At 31.6% G+C, this 24,794-nt stretch overlaps 2 protein-coding genes across 6 annotated transcripts; both read left to right on the top strand.

Moving 5' to 3' along the window:
* The first annotated feature begins 2,101 nt into the window (after positions 1-2,101).
* LOC129870838 (zinc finger protein CONSTANS-LIKE 9-like) lies at positions 2,102-9,033 on the top strand. Of its 2 annotated transcripts, none has more exons than XM_055945713.1 (6): positions 2,102-2,328; positions 3,118-3,829; positions 4,460-4,687; positions 7,406-7,704; positions 7,943-8,071; positions 8,338-9,033. In XM_055945713.1, exons 2-5 carry the CDS (start codon positions 3,257-3,259, stop codon positions 8,067-8,069), a joined length of 1,227 nt encoding a protein of 408 aa, XP_055801688.1. In that variant the 5' UTR covers positions 2,102-2,328; positions 3,118-3,256; the 3' UTR covers positions 8,070-8,071; positions 8,338-9,033. The 2 variants fall into 2 exon arrangements, with proteins under 2 accessions (XP_055801688.1, XP_055801689.1); XM_055945714.1 differs by having other exon boundaries at positions 3,138-3,829.
* Positions 9,034-19,182: 10,149 nt separating this feature from the next.
* On the top strand, positions 19,183-22,157 carry LOC129871474 (probable E3 ubiquitin-protein ligase XERICO). 4 transcript variants are annotated; one of them, XM_055946392.1, is made up of 3 exons: positions 19,183-19,256; positions 20,511-20,572; positions 21,291-22,157. In XM_055946392.1, the coding sequence occupies exon 3, from the start codon at positions 21,304-21,306 to the stop codon at positions 21,754-21,756; it is 453 nt and encodes a 150-aa protein (XP_055802367.1). In that variant the 5' UTR covers positions 19,183-19,256; positions 20,511-20,572; positions 21,291-21,303; the 3' UTR covers positions 21,757-22,157. The 4 variants fall into 4 exon arrangements, with proteins under 4 accessions (XP_055802367.1, XP_055802364.1, XP_055802366.1 ...); XM_055946389.1 differs by lacking the exon at positions 19,183-19,256 and adding an exon at positions 19,469-19,655; XM_055946391.1 differs by lacking the exon at positions 19,183-19,256 and adding an exon at positions 19,672-19,734.
* Positions 22,158-24,794: the final 2,637 nt, after the last annotated feature.

Consider the following 24,794-nt stretch of genomic DNA (forward strand, 5'->3'; position numbering starts at 1 on the left):
GATGGGATATTTGAAAGGATTAGTTTGGTAAAAAGAAAATAATAATAATAATATTAATAATAATAATGATAATTTGACATAATGGAGATCATGGGGATTCATTTGATTGGTTAAGCGGCTAAAACAAATATATAAGTGATTACATAATCTTAGCATAGAGAATAATTTAAATTCGTTTGAATATTCTTATACAATTGGTAATTAAAAACTACTTTAAAATATTTAAAGTCAACTACATGAAGGGTGTGACATGTAATTAATGAATCAAATTGAAATTTATAAGGTTTTAAGTTCAAATTTTTTGAAAGATGATTTTTTTTTGGAACTCCAAGGGTAATCCACAGTCTTTATAATTTCTGTCACAGCCTCTGTCCTTCGAGAGAGCATTTTGTGTGCACTAGGTAAATCTTCCATTGTTTAATAGCCTGCAAACCACACAAGAATATAAACCGCACTAGATAAGCTCTATGCGACAGGCTCAACTCAGAAAACATTGAGGAGGGGGGGGGGGGGGTCGATCCTGGTTCATCTGTGTGGATAACCACCATTCAAACCATTGAGCAATCCTGAAGGACAATAATATTAATAGGTGATTTCTTCATAATTTTCTGATGAAAATAACACCTATAGAATTAGATACACAAATATATGACCAAAAGCAAGTATTTATAATACTTAGCTAGTACACATAAGTTTAGAGAACTTTTGTCTCGCTTGACATAAGTTCGGTCGAAATTAAATTATGTCTTTGCGACATAATTTGTGAACACTGAAATTAAATTTTTGTCTCGCTTGACTTAAACTTTGTAGAAATTAAGTTATGTCTCTTGCAATATAATTTGTGGATTTTAAAATTGAACTTTTGTCTCACTTGAAATAAGTTTTTGTAGGAATTAAATTATGTCTTTTACGTCATAATTTGTGGATTTAAAAACTGAACTTTGCCTCATTTGCTGTAAGTTCCATAGAAACCAAGCTATGCAATAAGACATAACTTGTTATGTCATTAACAACATAATTCGTGAGATATTATACCATAAAATATAAATTTATATCTTGTGAAAAGGTATTATTTTGCATCAGAGATATTTTCATCCAATTTTGTGATTACTTAAAAGTATTGAACCACAAAAACAAGAAAATCACATATTTCACGGGCAAAAGTCGAATACAACATCCAGATATGGGCATTAGTTTGAATAACCCTTATTAGTTTTAGAGCCTGTTTGGATGAACTTATTTTAAGTAACTTAGAAGTTGAAAATTGCTTACAAGTTAAAAAAAAAAGCAGGTGCAACCCAATTATTTTTTTTAACTTATAAGCTGTTTTCAACTTATAAGCTGCTTAAAATAAGTCTATCTAAACAAACTCAACTATTTATTAGAGCCTATTTTAAGCACAAAATTACTTTATGTTGGCTAGCCAAACACTCAAAAAAGCTAAAAACAAATTATAAGTAACTTATAAGCCAATCCAAACGGGCTCTTATAGCATTTTTACACCTATTGAAAATTTGATAATTTTATATATAAAAAATTTGAAAAAAAAATTATGTTCTATTTTTTGAATTTTCATCCGATATTCAATATCCATATTAGAGTCTGTCTAAATACGGATTCGCGCCGAAAAGACCTACAATAAAGAGTAAAATGCTGTCTGACAAAAGCGAACTCAAATCTAAAACCTATAATTAAAAATAAATAAATATTTATCATTCTACAACAATTTTTATTTGTGTTATTTTTAATTTATAATTGATCATAAAGAGATATTTCAAAATACTTTCCTCTAAAATATCCAAGTTCCTCATAAGAAGATCTTTCTCTAAAAATATCTAAATTACTCATAAGAAGATCTGCCAAAAATGCTTTTAACTTTATTTTTTTCAAAACTAAAAAAATATCAAGGAAAGACAGGGTGCCACATCACACACTTTTCCACCAAATGGGAGTGGAGAGGGCGGGTAGAGGGGTGGTGAGAGGGCCTAACTTTTTCTTTTTATGAAAAGGACAAGGACCCACAAGATACCCCTCTTTCCTTTTCTCTCTCTTGCACTTTTTTATCAACTTTAATATTGTTTTATTTGTAGATATTATCACGACTCAACAGTTCATCAGTCTATACATACAAAAAAAAAGAGACTTCCAAAATCAACTCCCCCACACACAAATAGAGAAAGATATTTTGGAAAGGCATAGTTCTTGATTGGGGTTTTCTTCTACCTTTGGAAAAGAAAAAAAAAGCTGCTGTAAAAGGGGTTATCTGTACTTGTTTCCCTTTTGTTGTGTTGATTTTTTTTTTTTTGCTCAGCTTCAAGGTTATATCAGGTAAAGTTAGTTACTTTCTTGAATGTTTTGTAAAGTTCTGATTTTTTTGGTTTTTTTTTTGTGAGTTCATTTGAGATTGCTTTTCTTGAATCTGTGTTGGTGTTTCTTGTTTGATCTGTTTGTGTTGTTGATGATAATTTTGAAGTTTTTCAAACTTCCATTGTTTAATATTTGCTTGCAAGTCCTACTTTTGACATGGGGTTCTGTTTCTTGAATGATTTGTAAAAAAATTATTTTTTTTTTGAGTTCTTTGAGGTTGCTTTTCTTGAATCTGTGTTTGGGTTGTTGATACTTTTGAAGTTTCTCAAACTTCTATTGTTTAGATCTTTCTCTATGCTTTGTCTTGAGCTCTATCTCTTTGTTTTTGATGATTCTTTTTCCCTTCTTGTTAAAATTGCTATCCTCTCTAGCTTAAGATAATTTAATAAGTAAAAAAAATGTCATTTTTTTTGTTTTTTGTGGTAGATAATAATGATGCTCAGAAAGAAAGAAAGTTGTGACTCTGAAAGTTCTGCACTGTTTGTCTGGATGCTTGATTCTCAACTAGTTTGTAGCACTTTTTTCCTTTATTGACAAAAGTAGCATAGTTGATTTTTCTTTTTCCATTCTCTTTTAAGTTGTATTTAAAAGTATTATTTTACTGACCAAGATCCCAATTTGAATTCTTGAATTCATGAAAGAAGTTGAATTTTCTTATTTTGGTGGGGAAAAGATATTTGAATATGAAGGATAGAGTTGTACTGTACTAAAAATTGCATCTTTTTTACTCATTAGTTTTTGATAATGCAGATTCTTGTTCCTTCTTGCAGAAGAGAACGAAATCAGTTGAGCAAATCATCTTCTGTCACGTAAAGTTGTAAACTTTCTGCTTGAAGGCTAAAGATCAGTAGATTGATTCTGGTCTAGAATAATCGGGAAAAAAGAAATTATGGGTTATATATGTGAATACTGTGGAGAGCAAAGATCAATTGTATATTGCCGGTCTGATGCAGCTTGCTTATGTTTGTCGTGTGATCGAAATGTCCATTCTGCAAATGCCCTTTCGCAACGTCATTCCAGGACGCTTATATGTGAAAGATGTAATTCACAACCAGCTGTTGTTAGATGTGTTGAGGAGAGAACATCTCTTTGCCAGAACTGTGATTGGTCAGGTCATGCTAGTTCTAGTTCAGGTTCATCAATGCACAAGAGGCAAGCACTTAGTTGTTATACGGGATGTCCTTCCGCTGCTGAACTTTCTAATATCTGGTCATTTCTATTAGATGACCCTTCAATTGGTGATACTTGTGAACAGAGAATGGGTTCAATGAGCATCAATGATAACCTCCTTAGGGATGGTCAAGGTCCTCAAGGGAAGGACAACTCACTAAATGAATGTGCGGCAGTCGAAGAGAATGACATGAATATTTCAGACAAATCGAACTTTTTAATGGAATCGTCTATGCCTACTTTTGACAACAAACTGCATAATGTGGAACCGCCAATTGGATCTTCGTCGAAGGTAATCTAAGTTTTCAGCGATGCTTTTGGTAGAAGTGAATAAATGCTGCCTGATTTATTTTTATTTTTTGATAATGAATGGAACTTTGTGGAACTGATTCCCATGTTTCTAGAAGACATTAGTGTCGTGTCCTTGATGAAACTATGACAATTGACTGTTGATATAACCCCCCCCCCCCCCCTACTCTTTGTTAGTGTTGCGCTGCTGGATCCTAAAGCCCGAGGTTGTTTTGCAACGATTATTCTTCAGGGATGCCCTGAAAACTTCATTTTGGATTTGGCAGTGCACTGTTCTTTTGTTACACTACACAAGAAATTAGTTAGAGTTCTAAGAGTGTCGAAATGATTGAGGAAAGATAAACTCTAATTTCCGATGTTCTCTTCTATCTTCAGAAGAACTCCATATGCTTTATTTAGCATTTGATTGCATTTACATCCTAGTATCCTGCCTCATATATCACTTTGCCATATAAGCAGTCTTAGCAACTCTGCTCCTGATTCCCGACGGCTTGGTGGGGTGGGGGGAAGGAGGGAAGTGGTTGACTAAAAATGTCTGTTCTTGAAGCATGATTGTCTCTCCTTTTGGCACTTTTGAGAATTTTCATGAGCTATTATCTTTATTAACTTTCAGGGTTGCTATATGGAAGCAAAAGGCTCTAGTTTATTTGAGGAGGATCCTTATTGTGATAATCTCATTATGGATGCGGTGGACTTGAGTATTGAGAATTATGAAGAGCTATTTGGTGATTCTCTCAATTATCCGGATGAGCTATTTGAGAATGAAAATCTTGATTGCTTCTTTGGAATGAAGGACATAAAAGGTGCCGACTCCAGCTGCCGGGGTGCCAATGCTGCCGAGGTGGGTCTGCGGATTAACTATATCACGTTAACACTGTTTCTCCTGCATATACTTCAACTGCCATATACTTTTCATTGACTATTAGTTTTTTTACAGGGATGGCATGCCATCACCTATTACTTTTAGCTAGATCAAGAACTTATGAATTACTTGACTTTTTCTCTCCTCATCTCTGGTTAGTATAATCATTTCTCTTCATTGACAGTTTACACTACTTAGCAAAAACATTTCTCTTCATGTGGAAGGATGTCCACAAAATGTGTAATGTTCTATTGTAGTTTTTTAGTTTGCGCCTTCTTTTGTTTGCGACCAAAAGGAAAGAGAGAATGGCACAATGAACTTTCAGGGGCTGGGGACGACCAGTCTTCATTAATTTATAGCATGAACCATTTTATAGATTTCTTGAAGGGGGAGAGTACTAGTCTAATCACTGGTGTGTCCATACAATGGTCGGTCTGGTCTCATCCCTAGTCACCCAGTGGCAAAAAGCCATATTGTTTTATTGTATGACTGGTAGCCGTAAATTACCTTTAGGAGCCAAGTTGAAGATCTTGGTTGTCTTGTGAGTTGTCAAAGGCATTACACCATTGGGATATTCCCAATAAACTTGGAGTATCGACTGTCAATGTTAGGTTGAAGTGAAAGAAATTGATCTGGGATGGAAGGACTGAAACTTCTGAATAGCGTGATCAATACCCGAACAGAATGTGGTTCTGGTAGCTGAATTATCATAAATTTAGCTGGAAAATATACAATATAGAGATAAGAGGTAGATAGATTCTTTTGAGTTTTCTGCTAGTTTTGATATTTGTCACTTGATTGGTATTTGCAACTTAAATGGATCAATTCCCACTTACGCAATCGACATTAATAGTACCCGTTGGATATAGCTTCTAGCTTTTCAGCCTTTATTGGACTGGTATTAGCCATGTGGACGGGATCTGGGCCTTGGGAGAACAGTTGAAATGAATAGTATAACGAACTAGAAACAGTGCTGAAAGCAAAAACAGTAGTATTTTGCAGAGTTATGTAGTACTTGTTGTTGGTGAGAGGTGGCAGGTATTCCGTGGAATTAGTCGAGGTGCGTGCAAGTTGGACCAAACACCACGGTTTATTAAAAAAAATAAAAAATAGTAGTATGTTGCATGAGGAGAGTTTCCTATAGTTTAGCTAAAATTTTAGGACCTGCGACTGATGCACCAATTACAACATATATGTAGTCCAAAACCTTCCAAGTTCCTGATGATTGATGGTCCCAGCAACTGATTTCAGGTATAGAGAGTTGGAAGCTTATATCTATTGTAGCCGTGTACTATTAATAGTCGGACTCCTTTTACATAATACTAATTTTGTTGGATGTTTTCAATCATGGTAGGTCAATGCTTGGACTATTATGCTATATGTTGTAGCAGGTTTTAGACTACATCTCTCTTTTTCTGAAACTTTTGATGTCAAATGCTGCGTTTTGATGTTTTTAATGAATTCACTGTGTCAGCACGTGATAGGTTTGTGTCTCAGTTACAAAAAGGAAATGACATTTGCTTCAACAAATATTAAACATTTAAATCATCAATGGACATTGAAATTTTCTTCGGGCCTGTAGATATGTACACATACAGGAATGACGACTACTGCTGCTATATTTTTTCAACAACCGCTCCCTCTATTTTATCATAGACAAATCAATAGAGCATTTGAAAACTTTCAGAGTTATTATTACATACAGCAACAACAGAAGAGTATTATTACATATTGTCATAAAAATTCTACCATTTGTTGTTTATGTAGAGTGTTTGAAGAATGCATTGCATTTTAGCTGTATTTTTCTGTTTTTATTGTGTGGGTGATCCATTTAGTTTGTGAGAGGGAGAGGAGTAAGAGAAAGGGGTTGGAAGTCAGTTAGCCGAGAAACAGAAAATGGACAACTTGCTGAACTAGCACGTAAGGGTTCACAATGTATCTGTAGGAAGGACCATCTTAGATATGTAATTCTATTCATTGCTATTTTTTTAATTTTTTTTGGAATTAATAACATGGCAATGTGATGTTTAGAAAATGTCTGCTGGGAAGTTACTACGATATTCAGACTTCTATAGTCAGAGCTGGCACAGACTGTACTAATACAATAACAACAACATACCCACTGTGATCCCATAAGTGGGGTCTCGGGAGGGTAGAGTGTATGCAATCTGTGGGGTAGAGAGGCAATTTGTAATTTTTCATCTAGATTTGTTTGACAGTTGAAGAGTAGTAAATTTTTCTTGCGAGTAATCTGACTTCTTAATTGCGACACATTCCTTCTGCTGCTGGATGACTTATCTTTTTTGTTTCACCAACCTTTAGCAGGATCTAGTACTAGATTCGACAACAACATATCCAGTGTAATTTCACAAGTTGGTAGTGGGAGGGTGGTGTATACGCAGCCTTACCCCTACCTTGTGAAGCCTGGTAGAGAGGTTGATTCCGATAGACCCTCAGTGATCTAGTCCTAGATGCCAAAACAAATACTGATTCCTTCTTGTAGTGCAGAACGTCTATTTTCCGTCTTTTTCTTCCAACATCTCTCTGTTTGTGAGCGGTATATATCGCTATATTCGTCTTCTTGTGTTCTGATGCTCTTTATCATGTCATCTGTTATTATTCTTTGATCTTGCTGGGAAAGTGTTACCCCAGTCATACTAAACATGAATGAACCTAAATATGTTAATGCTTTACCAGGGATCATCAATTGCGTGGGTAAATACAGTGCAGCCAACATGTAGCGATGCAGCATCTGCAGATTCCATGATGAGCTGCAAGACGGATTCTATCCTTTACTTTGCTAGACAATCTAGCCTCTCAGTTTCCAACCAAACTGGTGGAGAATGCAGTGCTGGAGATCACCAAGAATGTGGAGTCTCCCCGATGCTCCTGATGGGCGAGCCACCATGGTGTCCTCCATGTCCTGAAATTTCATCGCCATCGATTAGCAGGAGCAATGCTGTGTTGCGCTACAAGGAAAAAAAGAAGACAAGGAAGTAAGTTCTTGTTTACTAATCATTGATATGCACGTCTCAGTAGCATCTCTAGTTCTGTTCAGTTGTGTTACCGTATCACATTGAAACGAGAAATGATACCGCTCTTAATGTCTTTGGTTCCTTGGAACTAGTTGAGATATCTTGTTTATTGAGCTTATGTACACCATGGTTCATGAAGTTTTCTTCGATTTGGTAGGTTACCAATACCTTCTTTAACTGTCTTCTTATAATATAATAGATTTGACAAGCGAGTGAGATATGTTTCCCGCAAGGCAAGAGCTGACGTCAGAAGGCGTGTGAAGGGACGGTTTATTAAGGCTGGTGATGCTTACGACTATGATCCTCTCCCGACCAGAAGCTATTGATGGTAAACTTTTTTATCATATATATAACTATATAAGGAGGGTCTTTCGGAAACAGTCTCTCCATCTCCATGAGGTAGTGGTAAGGTTTGCGTACATCTTACCCTCTCCAGACCCCACTTATGGGATTTCACTGGGTATGTTGTATATAACTATATAAGGAAACAAACAATCCGTTTTAAATTGTGACCAAATGATTTGAGGTTTCTTCCAAATGGATGAAAGAATACCATACTTGTAGTTGCAATGACAAATTGTATGATTGTCTCAGGGGATCACGACGTTTCTGAGCAACGAAGCTCAAAGCATATACATTGTGCCTCATTTTTATCAACTAAAGAATTCTGCAGAGAAGCTAGATTTTGCCATTTCTGGAGCCACACAATCACCCTTCTTTCAGGAGAGTGATTAAGATTCACCACGAGTATGCTGGGACTTTCTGAGCTTCTGTTCTTGCAACTCTTAACTAGGTGACTGACGAACTTAGCTGCACGTGAACTTAGGTCCGGAGATTGTGAATTCCTCGGCTATTATGTTAACATATCATGTATATTATGGTCAGTGTGTAGAATTTAAATGCTATAATGAGTTATCGAGATAGACGAAAGCTTGCTCTTGTAAACTAGTTCATTTATGTTGCAAGATAAAATGGTGATATTTACACCAGGTGGCCACTTTTGTCGCCTTGTATTTAAAAGTTAGCCACTTTTTTCATAATTAGACCTGTGGTTTGAATAGTAGTTTTGGATTTTAAACTTCAGACCACTGGTCTAATTTCAAAAAAAAATGCCATCTTCTATGTACAAGGCCTTAAAATGGCTATTTGCGTAAATCGACCGATAAAATATGTAGCAGTTAGAGTCTTGAGAAGTTTAATATTATTATCACTCTGTAATAACACAAATTGTGGTTTTTGGAACTGTGGGCATCACATTGGAATGTATATTATCATTTTATTGTCTCTTCATATGTTTGAGACGCGGAAATAGTCATCTATGCTTACATTAGAGTAGGTTGTTTACATCACATTTCTTGGGGTGTGACCCTCTTTTGGAGGGATGCCTTTTTTAATCTTATTGTTTCTTGAAATCCAATTATATATGCCGCATATTTTTGATAATGCATTAACAGTTTCTAATAACTTTTGGGATTTTTGCACAATAAGCCCAACAAAGTCACAACAACAAATATTTTTTTTTACTACTTTTAGCTAGTATAATCAATGTGTATACATTATATGCTGATAGTATATTTGTTATATACAGGTTATATACTGAGTATACACTGCGAACAACTCTTTTTTCATGGGAGGTTTAATCAATAGAAAAGAAATTTAGTCATGCATAGTAGGGATGTTGTATCATATTTGATTTTACTCGTTTATTGATTGTACGTGAAATTAATCGTGTTTTATGGCCATGACAGCCACACCTCTCTATAACAAGTTAAAATCCATTTTTTTATAATGTTATTTCACGATAACAAACACATTTTATTTGGAGTCGTTTTCGAGGAAAGGATCAGAATAGTCCATTTCATTGCCTTATGCGGGGAAATAGAAAGTGAAGAAATGTCATTCTATAACAACAACGTTCATCGTTATAATGGTACATTCTTTATACGATTACCCCTCTATAAAAATCTTACTCAACTATATATATATATATATATATATATTATCCAATAATAATAAAAACAATCTATTACTTCCTCTGTCCTAATGTACGTATCACACTTTCTTTTTAATTTGTTCCCAGAGAAAAAATGAATTACGCCTTCCTTTCTCCCCAAAACATTCCAACCTATCAATAGTATTAGCTTATAAGGTGAGACTACTCCTTTCTTAATCAGGAGTCTCGAATTCGAGCCGTGAGTATGGAAAAATCTTAGGGAGCATTACCCCCTGAATGGGGCCCTATCCGGGTCGAATTCGGATTATTCAGACTTCAATGTGGGTACCGGACACCGGTAGCTCCCTACCAAGAATTTTTCCGTACGCATGGCTCGATCTCGAAACCTCTGGTTTGAGGAGCAGTCTCATCCACTGCACCACATCCTTTAGTGGAATGGGGCCCTATCCGGCGAAAATTCCAATTAATCGGACTCCAATGTGCGTACATATCGGATGGAAACCAAAAAAAGCTTTTAAGATTTTGTATTAATGAATTATTACTATCATTTGATATTATAAAATTAAATAATTTATTATTTTCTACAACATAAATTTTAAAAAAATATGTATATTTTTCGTCTATAACAATCAATAAGATCTAAATGCCAATTGTTATACATTTTAGGTGTATAACAATATTCATCACTATAAAAAAAAGTACGTAACAAATGTTTCGGATAAACTAAATTCTTATAAAGAAGTTAATCTGTATGGAGTGATTCCTTTAAAATTATAATTAATTAAGTAAGTAATTAATCCACTATTATCCCAAGAAAAAAAGATGTCACATAATCTAGACTCATATTACAAACATCTTACATAATTATTGTACTTTGTGCTATATATATCCTCCCATATATTATTTTTTCAATGCACAAAAACTATTTTTCTTTTCTCTTCAGAAAAATAAAAGTTCTAGTTTCACCAAAAAAAAATTCCAAGGAAATAATGGTGGAATATAAGTATGTTAGCCTCAGTGACCTTCTGAAAAATCAACCAATTCAGATACCTAAGTACAAAAATTCAGAATTTTTCGATGGAAGTACTTCATCATCCCCACAATTTTCTTTGGGAAATTCTTCTGCAGATCAACCAAAAATTGAAGAATTTAATTGCGATTTCTGTTTTTTCTCAAAAATAGTTGAACTTTCATCGAAGTTGATTTCGTTTATAACAAAATGCTTTGTAAATTGACCAAAGATAGCTGCGTACATCGAATGGTGGACAACTGAATATTTTTTTTTATCTATATATTGCATATATAGGTGAAATATGACTTTTTATATTTATATATGAATTTTCGGGTATTCTTAGCGAAATTCCTAACTTAGTTCATTGTTGTTGTTGTTGTTGGGTGGGTAGGTGGCTTATCAAATTTCATCATTTGTAGTCTAGCTAGGTAAAGTTGTTCTATAAAAATTTGGAAAAGAAAACATTTGGATTTATTGAGATGAAATTTTGTTATATTGTTAATTCATAATTCCATACTGTGTAATTTCAATAATGCTTAAATAGAAATTGTCCATTGTCCTTTAATTAATATTTGCCCATAAATTTTGAATCATATTTCAAAATTTTATTTTCAAGTATCTGTTTGCCTTAGATTTTAGATCATTCAAAATTTGTTTTCAAGTTTCAAAATTGATTTTGAGATTTTTCGCTCACAAAGCTTTAATTTTTTAAAGTAAAATACATGTCTAAATACCATAACTTCAAAAACTTAAATTTTTAAGTTTCAAATAACTGGAGCTTAATCTTGATTATAATAGGGGTCATTTGGTTTGATGTAAATAATGTGGCGGATGCTATAGCGAAACCAATGTTAAAAGAGGAAAATTGGGGACATTAAAATTACCTTATAAAGAGATTTATTTAATATCCAAAAACAACTCAGCAATAATCAGTCAAGTGAGAAATATTGAGGTCAATCAAATATTTTTGAATAGAATCAAATTTAAAACATTGACTAGAAACAGCTCAGCAACAGTCAAACACATAAAAAAAAATTGAGAAGAATCAAAAGATTTGGATAAAACCAAATTTAAATGTTGACCAGAAAAATTATAGGTGAAATATACAATGAGTACTCATATCATCATATATAATCAACCAACATTTATCAAATTTGAAAAATAAGTAAATTAGAAGAAATAGTTCATGCCTCTTATTTTAATTTTTCTGATTGTAATACGTGAATTAGTTATATGGGACATAGTAATACGAATTATTTCAAAAATATTATATAATATAAAAATTATTATACGACTAATAGAGATACAAGAATTGAGTTTTAGGAATTTGCATTTTTATCTTTAGCTACTCTTATATATATATATATTTGTATTATACTTGGTCTACCTTCTATTACATATAAAATAACATATAAATTTTCATATAACTTATAACTATGTTATATAACATTAATTTTTAATATTAAAATCTGCACCAAAAAACAAACATGATATAAAACAACTAATTTATATACCAACATTAACTAATTAGTTTATAACTCAATCGATTTGAATAGGAAAAAAATGACACTATCAAAATTTTACGTGGTTTATTTATCGATCTCATATGATATATTTGACTAATCTCACATAGGATTTGAATGAATCCGAACAGATGTATTCATTACTTCTGCTTTTTGCTATATGAGTTCAGTTTTATAATTTCTTAGAATTTACAAATTAGGAAAATGACTTTTTTAATAGGAATAGAAAAAAATAATTCTCGATGTGTAACTATATATTTTTTTAACAAATATTGAATATCATACCAAATATAAATTTTTCTGCTATATTCACCCTTTTATTTATTCATTTATTATGGTAGATGAGGACAAATTGTTGTAATAGCTAAGCTTTAATAAAGAAACAAAATTGGCCAATAATTACAAAGGTAAAGACACGTGAATATCATATGAAAAGTATGTGTCCATCACAATTTTATTTTTTTAAAAAAAAATCAGTTCACGGAACTTTTGGCTAAAAGTTAATTTTTTTGAGATTTTGGTTTAACTTCTTTTATAGTATAGTATAATATAATATGCATTTTCCTCAAAATTTTATGTTGATTTTCTTTGGTTGTTGTGTAACGACAAATGTAACTTCCTATATATATATTTTTTAGTTTTTTATTTGATACTTAATTCGTAACTGTTTTGAGATTTGATTAATAATTTGAATTAAAAATTTTTATGGAAAAAGTACAATTCAATGATGACTTAATTCTAAAGTTCGAAAACAAATCTTTTTCTACAATTTTTATCGTGAGTCGACTGATATATGAGTAATAAATTAATAATTTAAGCTTAAACGATTAGGAATAACACCATTTTATTACTATTTTAATTATATTTTCATCATGATTACTCACGCGTGAGCAAATAAGTAAATTGGATGATGGTGAGATTCGATCTTAAGATCTATTGTTGCTTTGATATAATCTAATCTCAAACGGTTATGAATAATATCATTTTTAATACTATTTTAATTATATTTTCGTCATGCTTACTCATGCGTGAGCTTAATTATTTTTTATGGGACATGTATGTAAAAAAAAATTGGGTGTTGATGAGATTCGATCTTAAGATTTCTTCTTGCTCTAATATAGTATTGAATTATATGATCATTTCATCTAAAAAATTAAACTAGCACAATAAATACATTTTTATTATTTAATTGCATTCTCAAACCATATATATTGTGCTTTATCTCCTGTTCCAAATTATTTTTTTTCATTATTCTCAAGCGATTCTAATATATATATATTTGTTTCTTACAAATTATATTATTTAGGTATATATACTTAGTAAATTTTAATTGATGTGGTGTCTAGAATTTCGATCAAATCATACATCGCAGTATACTAGGCCTTCTAATTCTTTAAGAAGTCTACCTGAATGATTCGCAATATAATTAGGGTGACATTTTATAAGTACCACGCATGGGTTACTGGAGAGCGATGAAAAAGGATTATCGAGGTAATTAATGAAGACTAGGAAAAAGGAAAGTTTCAATCAGCCTTAAGGTATGTAATCATTATTCTCCTTAATTTTTTTTGTTGAGGTAAGATATAAGATAAGGCCTGATAGTTTGTTCCTTTAAGTATTTCCCTCTTTATTTAAGCTCTTGAATAATATATATAATTCGATTAATCAAAAGAAATAAATGATAGACAGTCCTGGGTTAGCCATCAATAAAGAAATACTGAATTCTATTTGTGTGAGGTCTCGTTAAAATTATATTAAAAAAATCGAATCTTGAAACATCCCGAAAAAGATATGAGGTACTCGAATATGATCGAGTATTGTTAAATAGGAGGATTAGTATAATTCTAGTCATTGCTAAGTTTATCAAAAACGAAAATAATTTATTTTATATTATAAATGACTGATTACAGAGAAACTGTTTTAATTTTGTAGGTTGCTAATTAATAATAATACGCACACATAAAAATCCTTACCGTACAGGCTGACTCTTCCGATTCAACTCTAAAATTACGTGGCACTTGTCATGACAAGATGTCTTCACATCTGCGCGTATTGTGTCACAACTTAAAATATATACTAGTATAAATTACCTCTAAATTAAATATTTTAAAATAATTAATATAATATCAAAAACAAGTACATAATAAACGTATTTGTTTGAATTTTGCTACTTATCGTCTCTTTTTTTCACAATTCTATATCGAATATTTTCTTTTTAATGCGAGAGTTAATCAAAAACAATTTTGTGACTTATAAAAATAGAGATAAAGTCTACATTTATTTACAGACTTTATATATTTGAACCGCAAAAAGAATTTAACAAGAAAATCGTCTTGTTTATGCGATAGTGTTTCAATATGACCATATTCTTCTCAACAATATAACAGGAAAATAAAATCCTATTTTATGAGAGTGCAGAGTATATAAAGCAGCTGAAGATGAAAGAGTGAACGTTGTCGAATTTAATGACCAAAAAGCTCTAGTTATAAATTATACTAGATATATTATTATTATTTTTAATAATATCACCAAGTGGATTTTATAAATATAAGTCTAACGGTTTCATAAGATTCTTGAAATACTCTCTAGAGAGTTCCAAGAACGATGAGATATTTTTGTGAATACAGCCAAAAGTGGTTAGTCATCATGCTGATGTAAAGTTTTGATGAATTCTTTGTAATATGACTTAAATTCTCTATTAATTGTTGAGATCAAATATAATTTTATTGTATAAACAAAAAAAAAACTTATATATTTGACTGTTCGATAGAGAATTTATCCTTATTTATGCAATGTTGGTATTTGAATTCATGCGTTACAAAATTTATTTTTGGAGATGATAATTCTAGCATAATTTCTTTTTTAAAGTTTAAATTTAAATTTTAAGTAAGAATAAAAAAATTTCAACGATTCTACTGTAACGCAAGTTGATAAACTTTGAACTTTATAAAGCTATCTTGGTCCTTTAATTTACACAGTGTGGTAGATCCAATTGGTATCCAATAAAACCACCTTTCTATTTAATCTATTATAAAGCTATCTTGGTCATTCTAGTATATTGTTGTACTAGAAGATATGTTTTTTTTTAATTATAATCTCCATGTTTAAATTAATAATAGAACAAATACTTATTGGGATGAGCTAAGTTTGTCCATATATATATAGTGCTCCCTCAATTCCAATTTGTGGGAGGAAATTCAGAGTATGAGGTCAAAATATTTAATTTTGATTATAATTTTTTTAAAAATATTTAACTCTTCAGATAACACCACTAAAAGAATGAGAAAAAACTGAGGGACTCCATCAGTTTATCAATAGTTTTTTTAAGTTTTTCCTTAAAAAAATCGATGTACTACCACTGAATGTTATATAAAATATATAAATATAACTTTTTATTGAAAAAAGGTAAAAAAAAAAACCAACGTGGACTCTATTGATATTAACTAGATGTTAATTGAGACGATCCATCGATTCTTCTAAATTTGTGTAAAAAAAAAAGACTTTGTCGAATTTATCAAATTTTGCTAGGTTTTAAGTTTTAACCGATAGACGTTCCTCAATTGTTTGCATTGTTTTTAATAGTGTAACACCCAACAACAACAACAACAACAATATATTCAGTGAGATCCCACTAAATAAGATTTGAAAAGGCTTAAATACATTGAACTCAAATAATAAAAGTATAACACCTATAGTATATTATAAATAAAATAGGACAGAGTTGGGAGTACTAGACAGTAGACACAACATCTCTTGGTACAAAAGGATAAATGTTCATTTCTTGATTGGAATCATTGTGGAATAAAGAATCTAAAAGATGTGAAAATTTTGAGATAATAATAATTATTTTCCCCTCCACCTTTTGAACGACAAAGAGTTGATGGAGACTTTGACTTGTTACTCTTCATATCTATATAGTGAAATGACTAATGTTATCATTTTTCCATATTTTCATATTATTAATTTATTTATTTTTTAAAAAACAAATCTCTTGTTGCCACTTGTATAAAAGATAGTGAAGAGTATGTGGGGGTGTTCTTTGGAAAACAACATTATGGGAAGTTCTTTTTCTTCTAAAATTGACACACAGTGTTCTTTTACGTGATAGTAGAAACAAAGAAATATTGGGTCCCAATTGTTTAAATGCTAGAAATTAATGAATATCTTTCATGATTATTGAGGATATATATATATTTCTTTTATGAATGTAATTGAAGTTGACAAGAATTACATAAACAAACTTTTTATTTCATGAAAATATTACTTAAAAAAAATCTTTAATCAGGTATTTTCTTAGTATCTACATACTACTATTAGATACTTTTTTTCTGATGGGACGGAATAAGCTTTTTCACACTCGTAAGATACCTATCAATTTTCTAAGATTGGAGTTTCTTCAAATAATGTAGTCTATCTTCTTTGAGCTTATATATATATAGAGAGAGAGAAATGTGCATGAAGAAAAGAAGTAGAAGATCACTATTTAGACAATACTATAAAATATGTCGATAATTTTCAGTTAATCAGTCGCTAAATAGCTTTAGCTAGTTGAATTTTCTTATATATACGCTAATTCGTAATTAAATTAAATTAGTATGAAATTTTTATTGTTTAACTGAAAAATTTTGTTTGTCGCTAATTTCTCGTGGAAAGAAAGAAAAGATCTTCAGAATCTTTAATTTTATAGGTTTCATCGAAAGTCTTATATTATATAAAGATTTTTTACTATATTTTAAAAATGAAATAATATTGCAAGTTATATAATAAATATGAGATGGCTAATTTATTTGGTCACATATATAGTAGCATCTTTTGGTACAAATGATAAAACTTTATCTTTACTATATTTGTTCAATTTTTTATTCGATTTCTGGCAATTGCGTTGAAATTCATTTAATTTTAATCTATTAAAATAAAATATCTCTTATAAAAAAAAAAAAATCATATTGAAATCCTGGAAATCGGAAATTATCTTCTACTAGTTCATTTCTTGATTGGAATCATTGGAGGATAAAGAATCTAAAGAAGTGAAAAAAGAGGATGTAAATAAAAGGCATATATACACTAACATTATGTGAAGGTTCCTTTTGTAAATAGACACGTAGTTGATGACATTATAATAAAATGGACCAAATAGTCCACATGTTGCACTATGAAGCAAAGAAAGAAGGTGGGGATGGGGTGTGGCTTTAAAATAAGTATTTATAAGCATTTTTTAATTTTATCCAAACACTTTCAACGTTATTTATGGATTTAACAAATATATCTTGATTAAGATATGATCCAAAACGATCTCTTTTCGAGATTAATGGAGGAATAATATCTTGGCCGATGGATTTTTCAAAAGAAAAAAAATTTCAAATATTTTTTAGCTGCTATTATTATAGTAAAAATATAATATAACTGGTTCGATAGAATCAGGAAGAGAAGATTCTTTTTTTTGAAAAATAATTTTAAATATTTTTTAATTGTTATAATAAAATATTATTATAGTAACAATATAATATAACGTAACATGAAAAATCAATTTCAATCAGATGAAAATTTAATTGTTGTAATAAAATAATATTGTAAAAGATAACTGTTACACTCATGGTTGGTGTAAATTAAATATTTCTATTTAACGTCTTTAAACATTATGTAAGATTCAATGAATTTATTATCATGAAGTATTGTTAGCAATTCCGCCTTAAGTCAACAAAGTTTCTAATTCGAGAATTAAAATTTTTTTAATCAGAATTTGGAATGATTATGGAAGACAACTTTACCAATTTGGTTCTAAGAAATGGACAATTTTATTATTAAATTAAAAAAAAAGTTCCAATCATTAACAAAAATTCTCAAAATATTGAGCAATAATGTAAATTGTAAAGATAAGCCTATGAGCCAATGAAACTTTTGTTTAGTGCTCAACAAGTCAAGTCCAATGATTAAAAAATAAATTCAAATTTCATCAAAATATGAGTTTGGTCTAATTTTATTATTTCTTTAATTTTTTTGTTGTTTGACCAAAAAAGAAAAGGAAAAAAAGAAAAGAAAAAAAAGCATAACATTTGAGTGGAAAATGATGTGGAAAACCAAAGAGCTAAAGAGTTGTTTTTTTAATTTCATTTTTCATTTTAGTATCTGCTATCCACATTGGAGCTCAATTAAATTTAAATTTGTGTTGAAAAGAATCGCTTCTTAAGCGACTTCATACTCAAGAAAACTCAAACCAAATATCTTTAATTAAGAATAAATAAGTACTTACAACTTCACTATCGCTTTCGTTGGTGTCTAAAGAGTTACTTATAATAGAGAAAGACTATATCTTTATTTTCAATAAAGATTCAATTGGAGTAATGTTGATTGTAAATATCTTTGTTTTATTTTATATGATAATGTTTAATTGAGTATGTTATTTAAAGGATTTTTAAAAAAAATATATTCACAATGTTTGCTACTTATTTTATATTTTTGTCATATGCTCATCTTAATGTTTTTTCACTGTGGAGATATTGATCTGATTTGATTGATGCGATAGAGTACATGTAGAATATATTTGAACCTTTTAAATTATTTCTGTGTAAATTTAAACGTTTTTGATTGTTCATAAACATATTTTAAATTAGTACGAATAATATACATAGATCAATTTGATAGTTTAGGGATAATTTTCTTTAAATTTGTCTATGTGCTTTCATCGTAGCAAATATCAAAGTCAAGTTAGATAATCGTTAGAGAAAAAAATAAATACGTAATGAAATTACATATGTATAAGACTTTTATAATCTGAAAGATAAATAAATAACAAATATTAGATAAGTCAAACATCTCAAAAGCAAGTTTGAATATTTTTCATAAAAATAGATTAACCACGCAACTAAAAATACATTTCAAACTTATAATCTTAAATATGTCACGTTTTTATTATCCTATGAAACCAAAGATTATATTACCAATATTGAAGGAAAGAAGATAAAAGGATACACTTTCCATAAAGACAAAAAGAGATGGAGGAAAGCAAACAGACAAACAATTTGTGGTATTTTTTTCTTGATTTTCTATTAGATGTTTAGATATATTGTATTAAAATTTGACTAATCTAAATTCATATTGTGTTAGGCTCCATTTGAAAAGTAAAGCTTCCTATCAAAAAAAATTCTGAGAGGTCGAATTCGAAATTAGGAGAATTTGTGGTCTTGGAGTAGAGGGTTTGATTTTGTATTTTTTTTTATAAATAGAAGAAGGGGTCTTTGGAGGTGAACATCATTAGCTTTATCAAACACTGTCCCAATCCTTTGGGATCCTATGAATCTCCTCCAACACATCAACCCTTAAAAAGAACAACTTTCTCTTCCAAAATCTTGAAGTCTCATTTGCTCTTACAATATTACAAAAAAAAAAATTGTATACAAAAAGTGTCAAGTTTTCATATTATTAGGTACCCTTTTCTTTCTTTCTTTCAATTATATGAGCTTATGTTTCCTCTTTTTTTGGTTCACAATCTTACTTCTTTACTGGTTAGTGAAAAAAAATGCAATCTTTTTCACCTGTTTATGCTTGAAAGTTGAGTATGATCTTTAAACAGATCTCAAGTTTCAAGATTTGTGATGATTCTTCTGGTTCTGTCCTTTTTTCACCTTGATTATGCTTTCATTTGATTTTGGCTCACCTTATTTTTTTGTTTTTATACTTCTATAATGATAAATGATGATTCTTGGAACTTAGAAATGACTGATATTATCTTGGATCTTTACATTTTGTTCAATAATCCCAAGTTTTTATTCTGTGGAATGCTGTAATTACATGTAGCTGTATCTTGTTTGGTGTTTATTGAAAAAACACAACAGGGTTGGAATAAAATCAAGAAAAAATGTCCAGAAGTCCTAACCCCAGAAAAGATTTGTCATTTTTAGTTTTTTGAACTTATCTTTGGTGTTAGGAAACCTGATGTCTACACCTCCCACCCCACCCCAACCCCCCCAACCCCACTCCCAATAATTAGCTAAATTTGGCAGGGGTTGGTTTTCCATAAGTGTTTTGAGCTATGAATAGATAAAAATCAGGTCTTTTTTTGTTGTTAAATGGCACAAAGTTGGAATCTTTATGAAAAAAGTTGGTGGTTTTGGATAAATTGGGATTCTTCTGTTTGATAAGAATTAAGTTTATGCAGTTTCAGTTTTCATTTCTTAACTTGGATTCTGTTTTTATTGTTTTTTTACTGACTCATTGCTTTTGACCTGCAAATTTTCTTCATAGTAACTAATTTATGTGTTTGCTTCTTTTTTCTGTGCAGATCCAGTAATATTGAGATCTTCCAAAAGCTTTTTGAAGAAATAATCATCATTTCAACACTAGGTAAACTTTTGTGTCAATCACTTGGCTTTTGATTGCCAAGAGAGATTATTCAGTCATTGATTTTATGTTTGTCCAACTTTCTCTTTGATTAGTTAAGTTAATGTGTTGAAGCTCTAAAATTATGGACAATCTTGAAAAGAATTGGACATGATTTATAGTAATGTACAATAGTTACCACATTTGCTACCTCAAAGAAAGTATCACAACCAAACCAATTACTACCTCTGACCAAGCTACTTATCTATTTTGGTTGTAGAATCAAGAAATCGTTTTAGGTGCTCCTCGAAAGTGTCAAAAGACTTTTTTTTTTGTAACACTTGTGCACACCTAGACTATTCCACTAGGTACCTGCTACCTTCCAACAGCACACGGTCTGTAAATATGTCAACCAAGGTTTAGGCAAATGAGAAGAAACCAGCTAGTGTCAAATATTTAGAAAAAAAATTCTGAAAAATGATTTTCTTATAATGGTGTGTGGGTCAATTTGTGTGCGCATTGACTATTTGGCCAAGTAGCTGCTAAACACCAACACAAGATTGGGTCTTCTATCGATCAAGGCTTAGGCGGATGGAAAAAATTGGTTTATATCTTGTACCTTTATAAAAATGAGTTTTTCCTATGGTGTTTACACTATTATATCATTTTTGGTGGTGCAGTTTAATCTTACTTGAAGTCTATGTTTCTTCTCTAATGGTCTTTATATTCATTCACTATCTAGGTTCCAATCCACTATGGGCCTGTCACAATATCCGACTCCAGCAGATGCAGGATTACTCGGTGCGATTCTAGTAAACACAGCCATATCCATATCCATTATCAAGGAGATACTCCAATCGATCCTTCGTGTGATTGGCATCCGTATCGCATCATGGGAAGACTATTCTATTGAAGGACCCTCAGATGAATGCCGTGGAAGCCCACCAGAATCATACATGGAGGAGTTCAGAAGCCGAACACCTGCATTTCGTTATGACTCACTTTGTATCTCTAACCACCCTGAACAAGAATGCTCTGTGTGCCTGACAAAATTCGAGCCTGATGCAGGGGTAAACAGTCTCTCATGTGGTCATGTTTTCCACAAGCTGTGTCTCGAGAAGTGGCTCAGGTATTGGCATGTAACTTGTCCTCTTTGCAGAAATTACTTGATGCCTCAACAAGAAGAGGACGATGCATGTCCAATGTGAGATTAAATGTTTTACGGTGCCACTTCATCCATTTGAGGATTTTATTATGTACAGCTTAGTAATGTACAGGCCGAGTATGTGGATGCTTGATCTTTGATGTGTTGTAGTCTGTTAGCTTGTTATATCTGTGATGCTTTGCGTCCTCTCAGAGTGACGGGTCTCTATGGTGTGACCAAAAACTTATACATTGTTGTACATGATTTAGTCCTGTAGTTTGTTGTGCTTGTAATGTTTTGCGTCCTCTCAGAGTGACGGGTCTCTTTGGTGTGACCAAAAACTTATACATTTTAGTACACGGTGTAGTCCTGTAGCTTGTTGTCTTTGTAATGCTTTTCGTCCTCTCCAAGTGACGGGTTTCTCTTGGTATGACCAAGAACTTATACATTGTTGTACATACATTACTCAAAGCTCTCTTATGTTCCAACTTCTACTAACAACTAAACAACTATTTCAGTTTGTTAGTGAGGTGAAATCTCAAATCTCACAACAACATAATCCACATTCGGGGTCTAGGGAGGGTAGGATATACGCAAGCCTTATTCCTACCTTTGTGGGGTAGGATCCCGATAGGTTACTTACATGAAAAATCACCAGAAAAAGATCAAGAAGGAAGGACAGAAAAGAAAGTTCAGGTTCAAGTATGGATTGAGTGGTCCTTTTTCGGGTAGCTACTGACTTACGTTGGTCCGAGCCCGATACTAGCCCACTCACCTTTCTCCAAGATTGAAGTTAGAACTAAGCGTCATAAAATCTTAATGTAAAGGAGAACCTATTGCAACGACGAACTTGAATAGATGCTTTCTGTTTAGACTATTTTAACTGAAAAAAGTGGTTATCTCGACCCTAAGCTACAAATGCATTCTTTTCGTACTTTTGCTTTTGGTTTTAAGCTTTGGTATCCTTATCTTTCGTCTTCTTTTCTCGTGTGAGAGCAGTGAAAGAATTTGTTTAAGAGGAAAAAAAGGGAATGAAGAAAACTGAAGTCTACTCTGTAATAGAATAAAGCTGAATGATGTGAAAGATACAAGAGAACTCTTTCTTTGCATATCCAGTTTGGTCATAAAAATAGTTCTTCTCTCAAACTTCCTTTCTTTAATATGTACTAACAAAGTTGCTTCCTATTTTCTTATCGTAAATTGTTCAGAATGCTTTGTTATGCTTTCACTTCTGTTTATTCTTTTTCTGAACTGCTTTTGGACTGTTTTCCTTGAGCTGAGGGTGGGTCTATCGGAAACAACCTCTGTACCTCTGAGGTAAAGGGTGTCTGCGTATACTCTACCGTCCCCAAACCCCATTTTGTCGGACTACACTCGGTATATTGTTGTTGATGTCAACTGCTGACACCAAGAGGAGGAAAAAACTCTCTTCCCATGATATTCTTTATTCCTCAACTCAAACTTCTTGTTAAGGTATATCAATTCTTTCTTTCCTGTGTTGGTTATCGTAGTGGTGAGGTGGGGTGCAACAGCAGAGTAAGGATTTTCACTAAGGTTAGTCAAATATAAAGTAGTCTCTATTCCATCGTAGTTAGCCAAACCGTGGCTAGTCTGCGCTCTTTGGACTTTTCATCTATGGATAGTAAGAAGCCAAGAGGATTTAACATATATATATATATATATATATATATATATATATATATATATATATATATATATATATATATATATATATATATAATTTCTAGTGAAGGGGCAACAAGTGTTGCTCTGCGAAAGATGTGCAACAGTTAACCAAGAATCAACCAATACACAGCAACCTATCATTATCCTTCATAAATTTACAACCACACTTATCAATTATCACAGTTTTTATGATCAAGTATAAAAAGATAACTGATTATGAAAGAATAATTATTGTATGCTTAATACTTTCATATCTGAAAACAGCGTTAACTGTTGAAGCTATGCTATGAATTCAGAAAGTTAGTTAAAGTCACTTTCCAGCAGCAAGCTCAGAGAGTTTCGAGCCAACGGACATGCTGGTGCGAGTCAGGCCAGAGTTCCTATGGTATCTGCACCTGAATGAACCTGCATGTGTGGTTGGTGAGCATAAACAACTGTACTTTACACTTGATGTCTTCCTTAAGGTTGTCGGTGAAGAAGGCGTGGAGGATGACAATGGTGGTGAGCTTTTCATTGCTTCTAGACATATATGTGGTAGATTTAACTTCTTTTTACTAGTTTGTGCAATGTCAATTGGTTGTTGAGCCATTGTTGGTTGTGGTTGTTCATCCATCCTAAAGAAGATTGATCTGCAGAAGAAGAAATGAATTAGTATGGACAACAATTTCTGTATGGAAAATATGAGCTGGAATCTTGATTCTTGAATCAAACATCCTAGTTCATTGTGATTCACACTTTATGCACACAAAAATCACCCCACCATGGGCAAAGCCAGGTAGGGCCGAGGGGGGCGAAAAATTACACTGTTTATACTGTGGATGAAATTATTTGTTTTATGTATATATATATCGTAGACGTTGAAACTCCTTTTGCTTGTTCGTGTGTTTACTTCTTTATATTTTGAAGAACCTTAGTGGAAATCCCTACTATGTCACAGAAATAAGGCATGTCTCAAAATTAGAGATTGATGTTTGTGAACAAGAGGATATGTTTTTTTATTTTTATTTTTCGAGTTCATACCACAATATAGTGAAAGGCTTTTTGCTCACCCCCGAAAGGTGCATGGGTTTACTCTATGCAGAATTTAGGGAAAGACTTTTTTTTTCTTCATTTATTATACCGGAATCATTCAATTCATCAGATACTAAATCCTATTTTGAAATGTAATTAAAAAAGACAGAAAATATGAAAAATTATGCTAAAAAATATGAAGAATTTCATTGATCATAAATGTCATTCAATCTTTTCTATAAAGATCTAACTCCGATCTTCATAACAACAACAATTACGCCTCAGTTTCAAGCAAATTGGAATTGATTATATGAATTTCCATGATCTATATATTACTCCATTTAAGCCCTTTTCAAAAAGAAATTTATGAGGGGAAACAAATTTTAAAAACAAATTAAAATAAAT

The sequence above is a fragment of the Solanum dulcamara genome, chromosome 10, assembly GCF_947179165.1.
Source record: "Solanum dulcamara chromosome 10, daSolDulc1.2, whole genome shotgun sequence".
Taxonomy (NCBI): Eukaryota; Viridiplantae; Streptophyta; class Magnoliopsida; order Solanales; family Solanaceae; genus Solanum; species Solanum dulcamara.

Coding starts and splice junctions, on each gene's coding strand:
- LOC129870838 (XM_055945713.1), top strand. CDS start 3,257: ATGGGTTATATATGTGAATACTGTGGAGAGCAAAGATCAATTGTATAT. Junction 3,830..4,459: donor CAATTGGATCTTCGTCGAAG/GTAATCTAAGTT, acceptor ATTAACTTTCAG/GGTTGCTATATGGAAGCAAA. Junction 4,688..7,405: donor GGGGTGCCAATGCTGCCGAG/GTGGGTCTGCGG, acceptor ATGCTTTACCAG/GGATCATCAATTGCGTGGGT.
- LOC129871474 (XM_055946392.1), top strand. CDS start 21,304: ATGGGCCTGTCACAATATCCGACTCCAGCAGATGCAGGATTACTCGGT.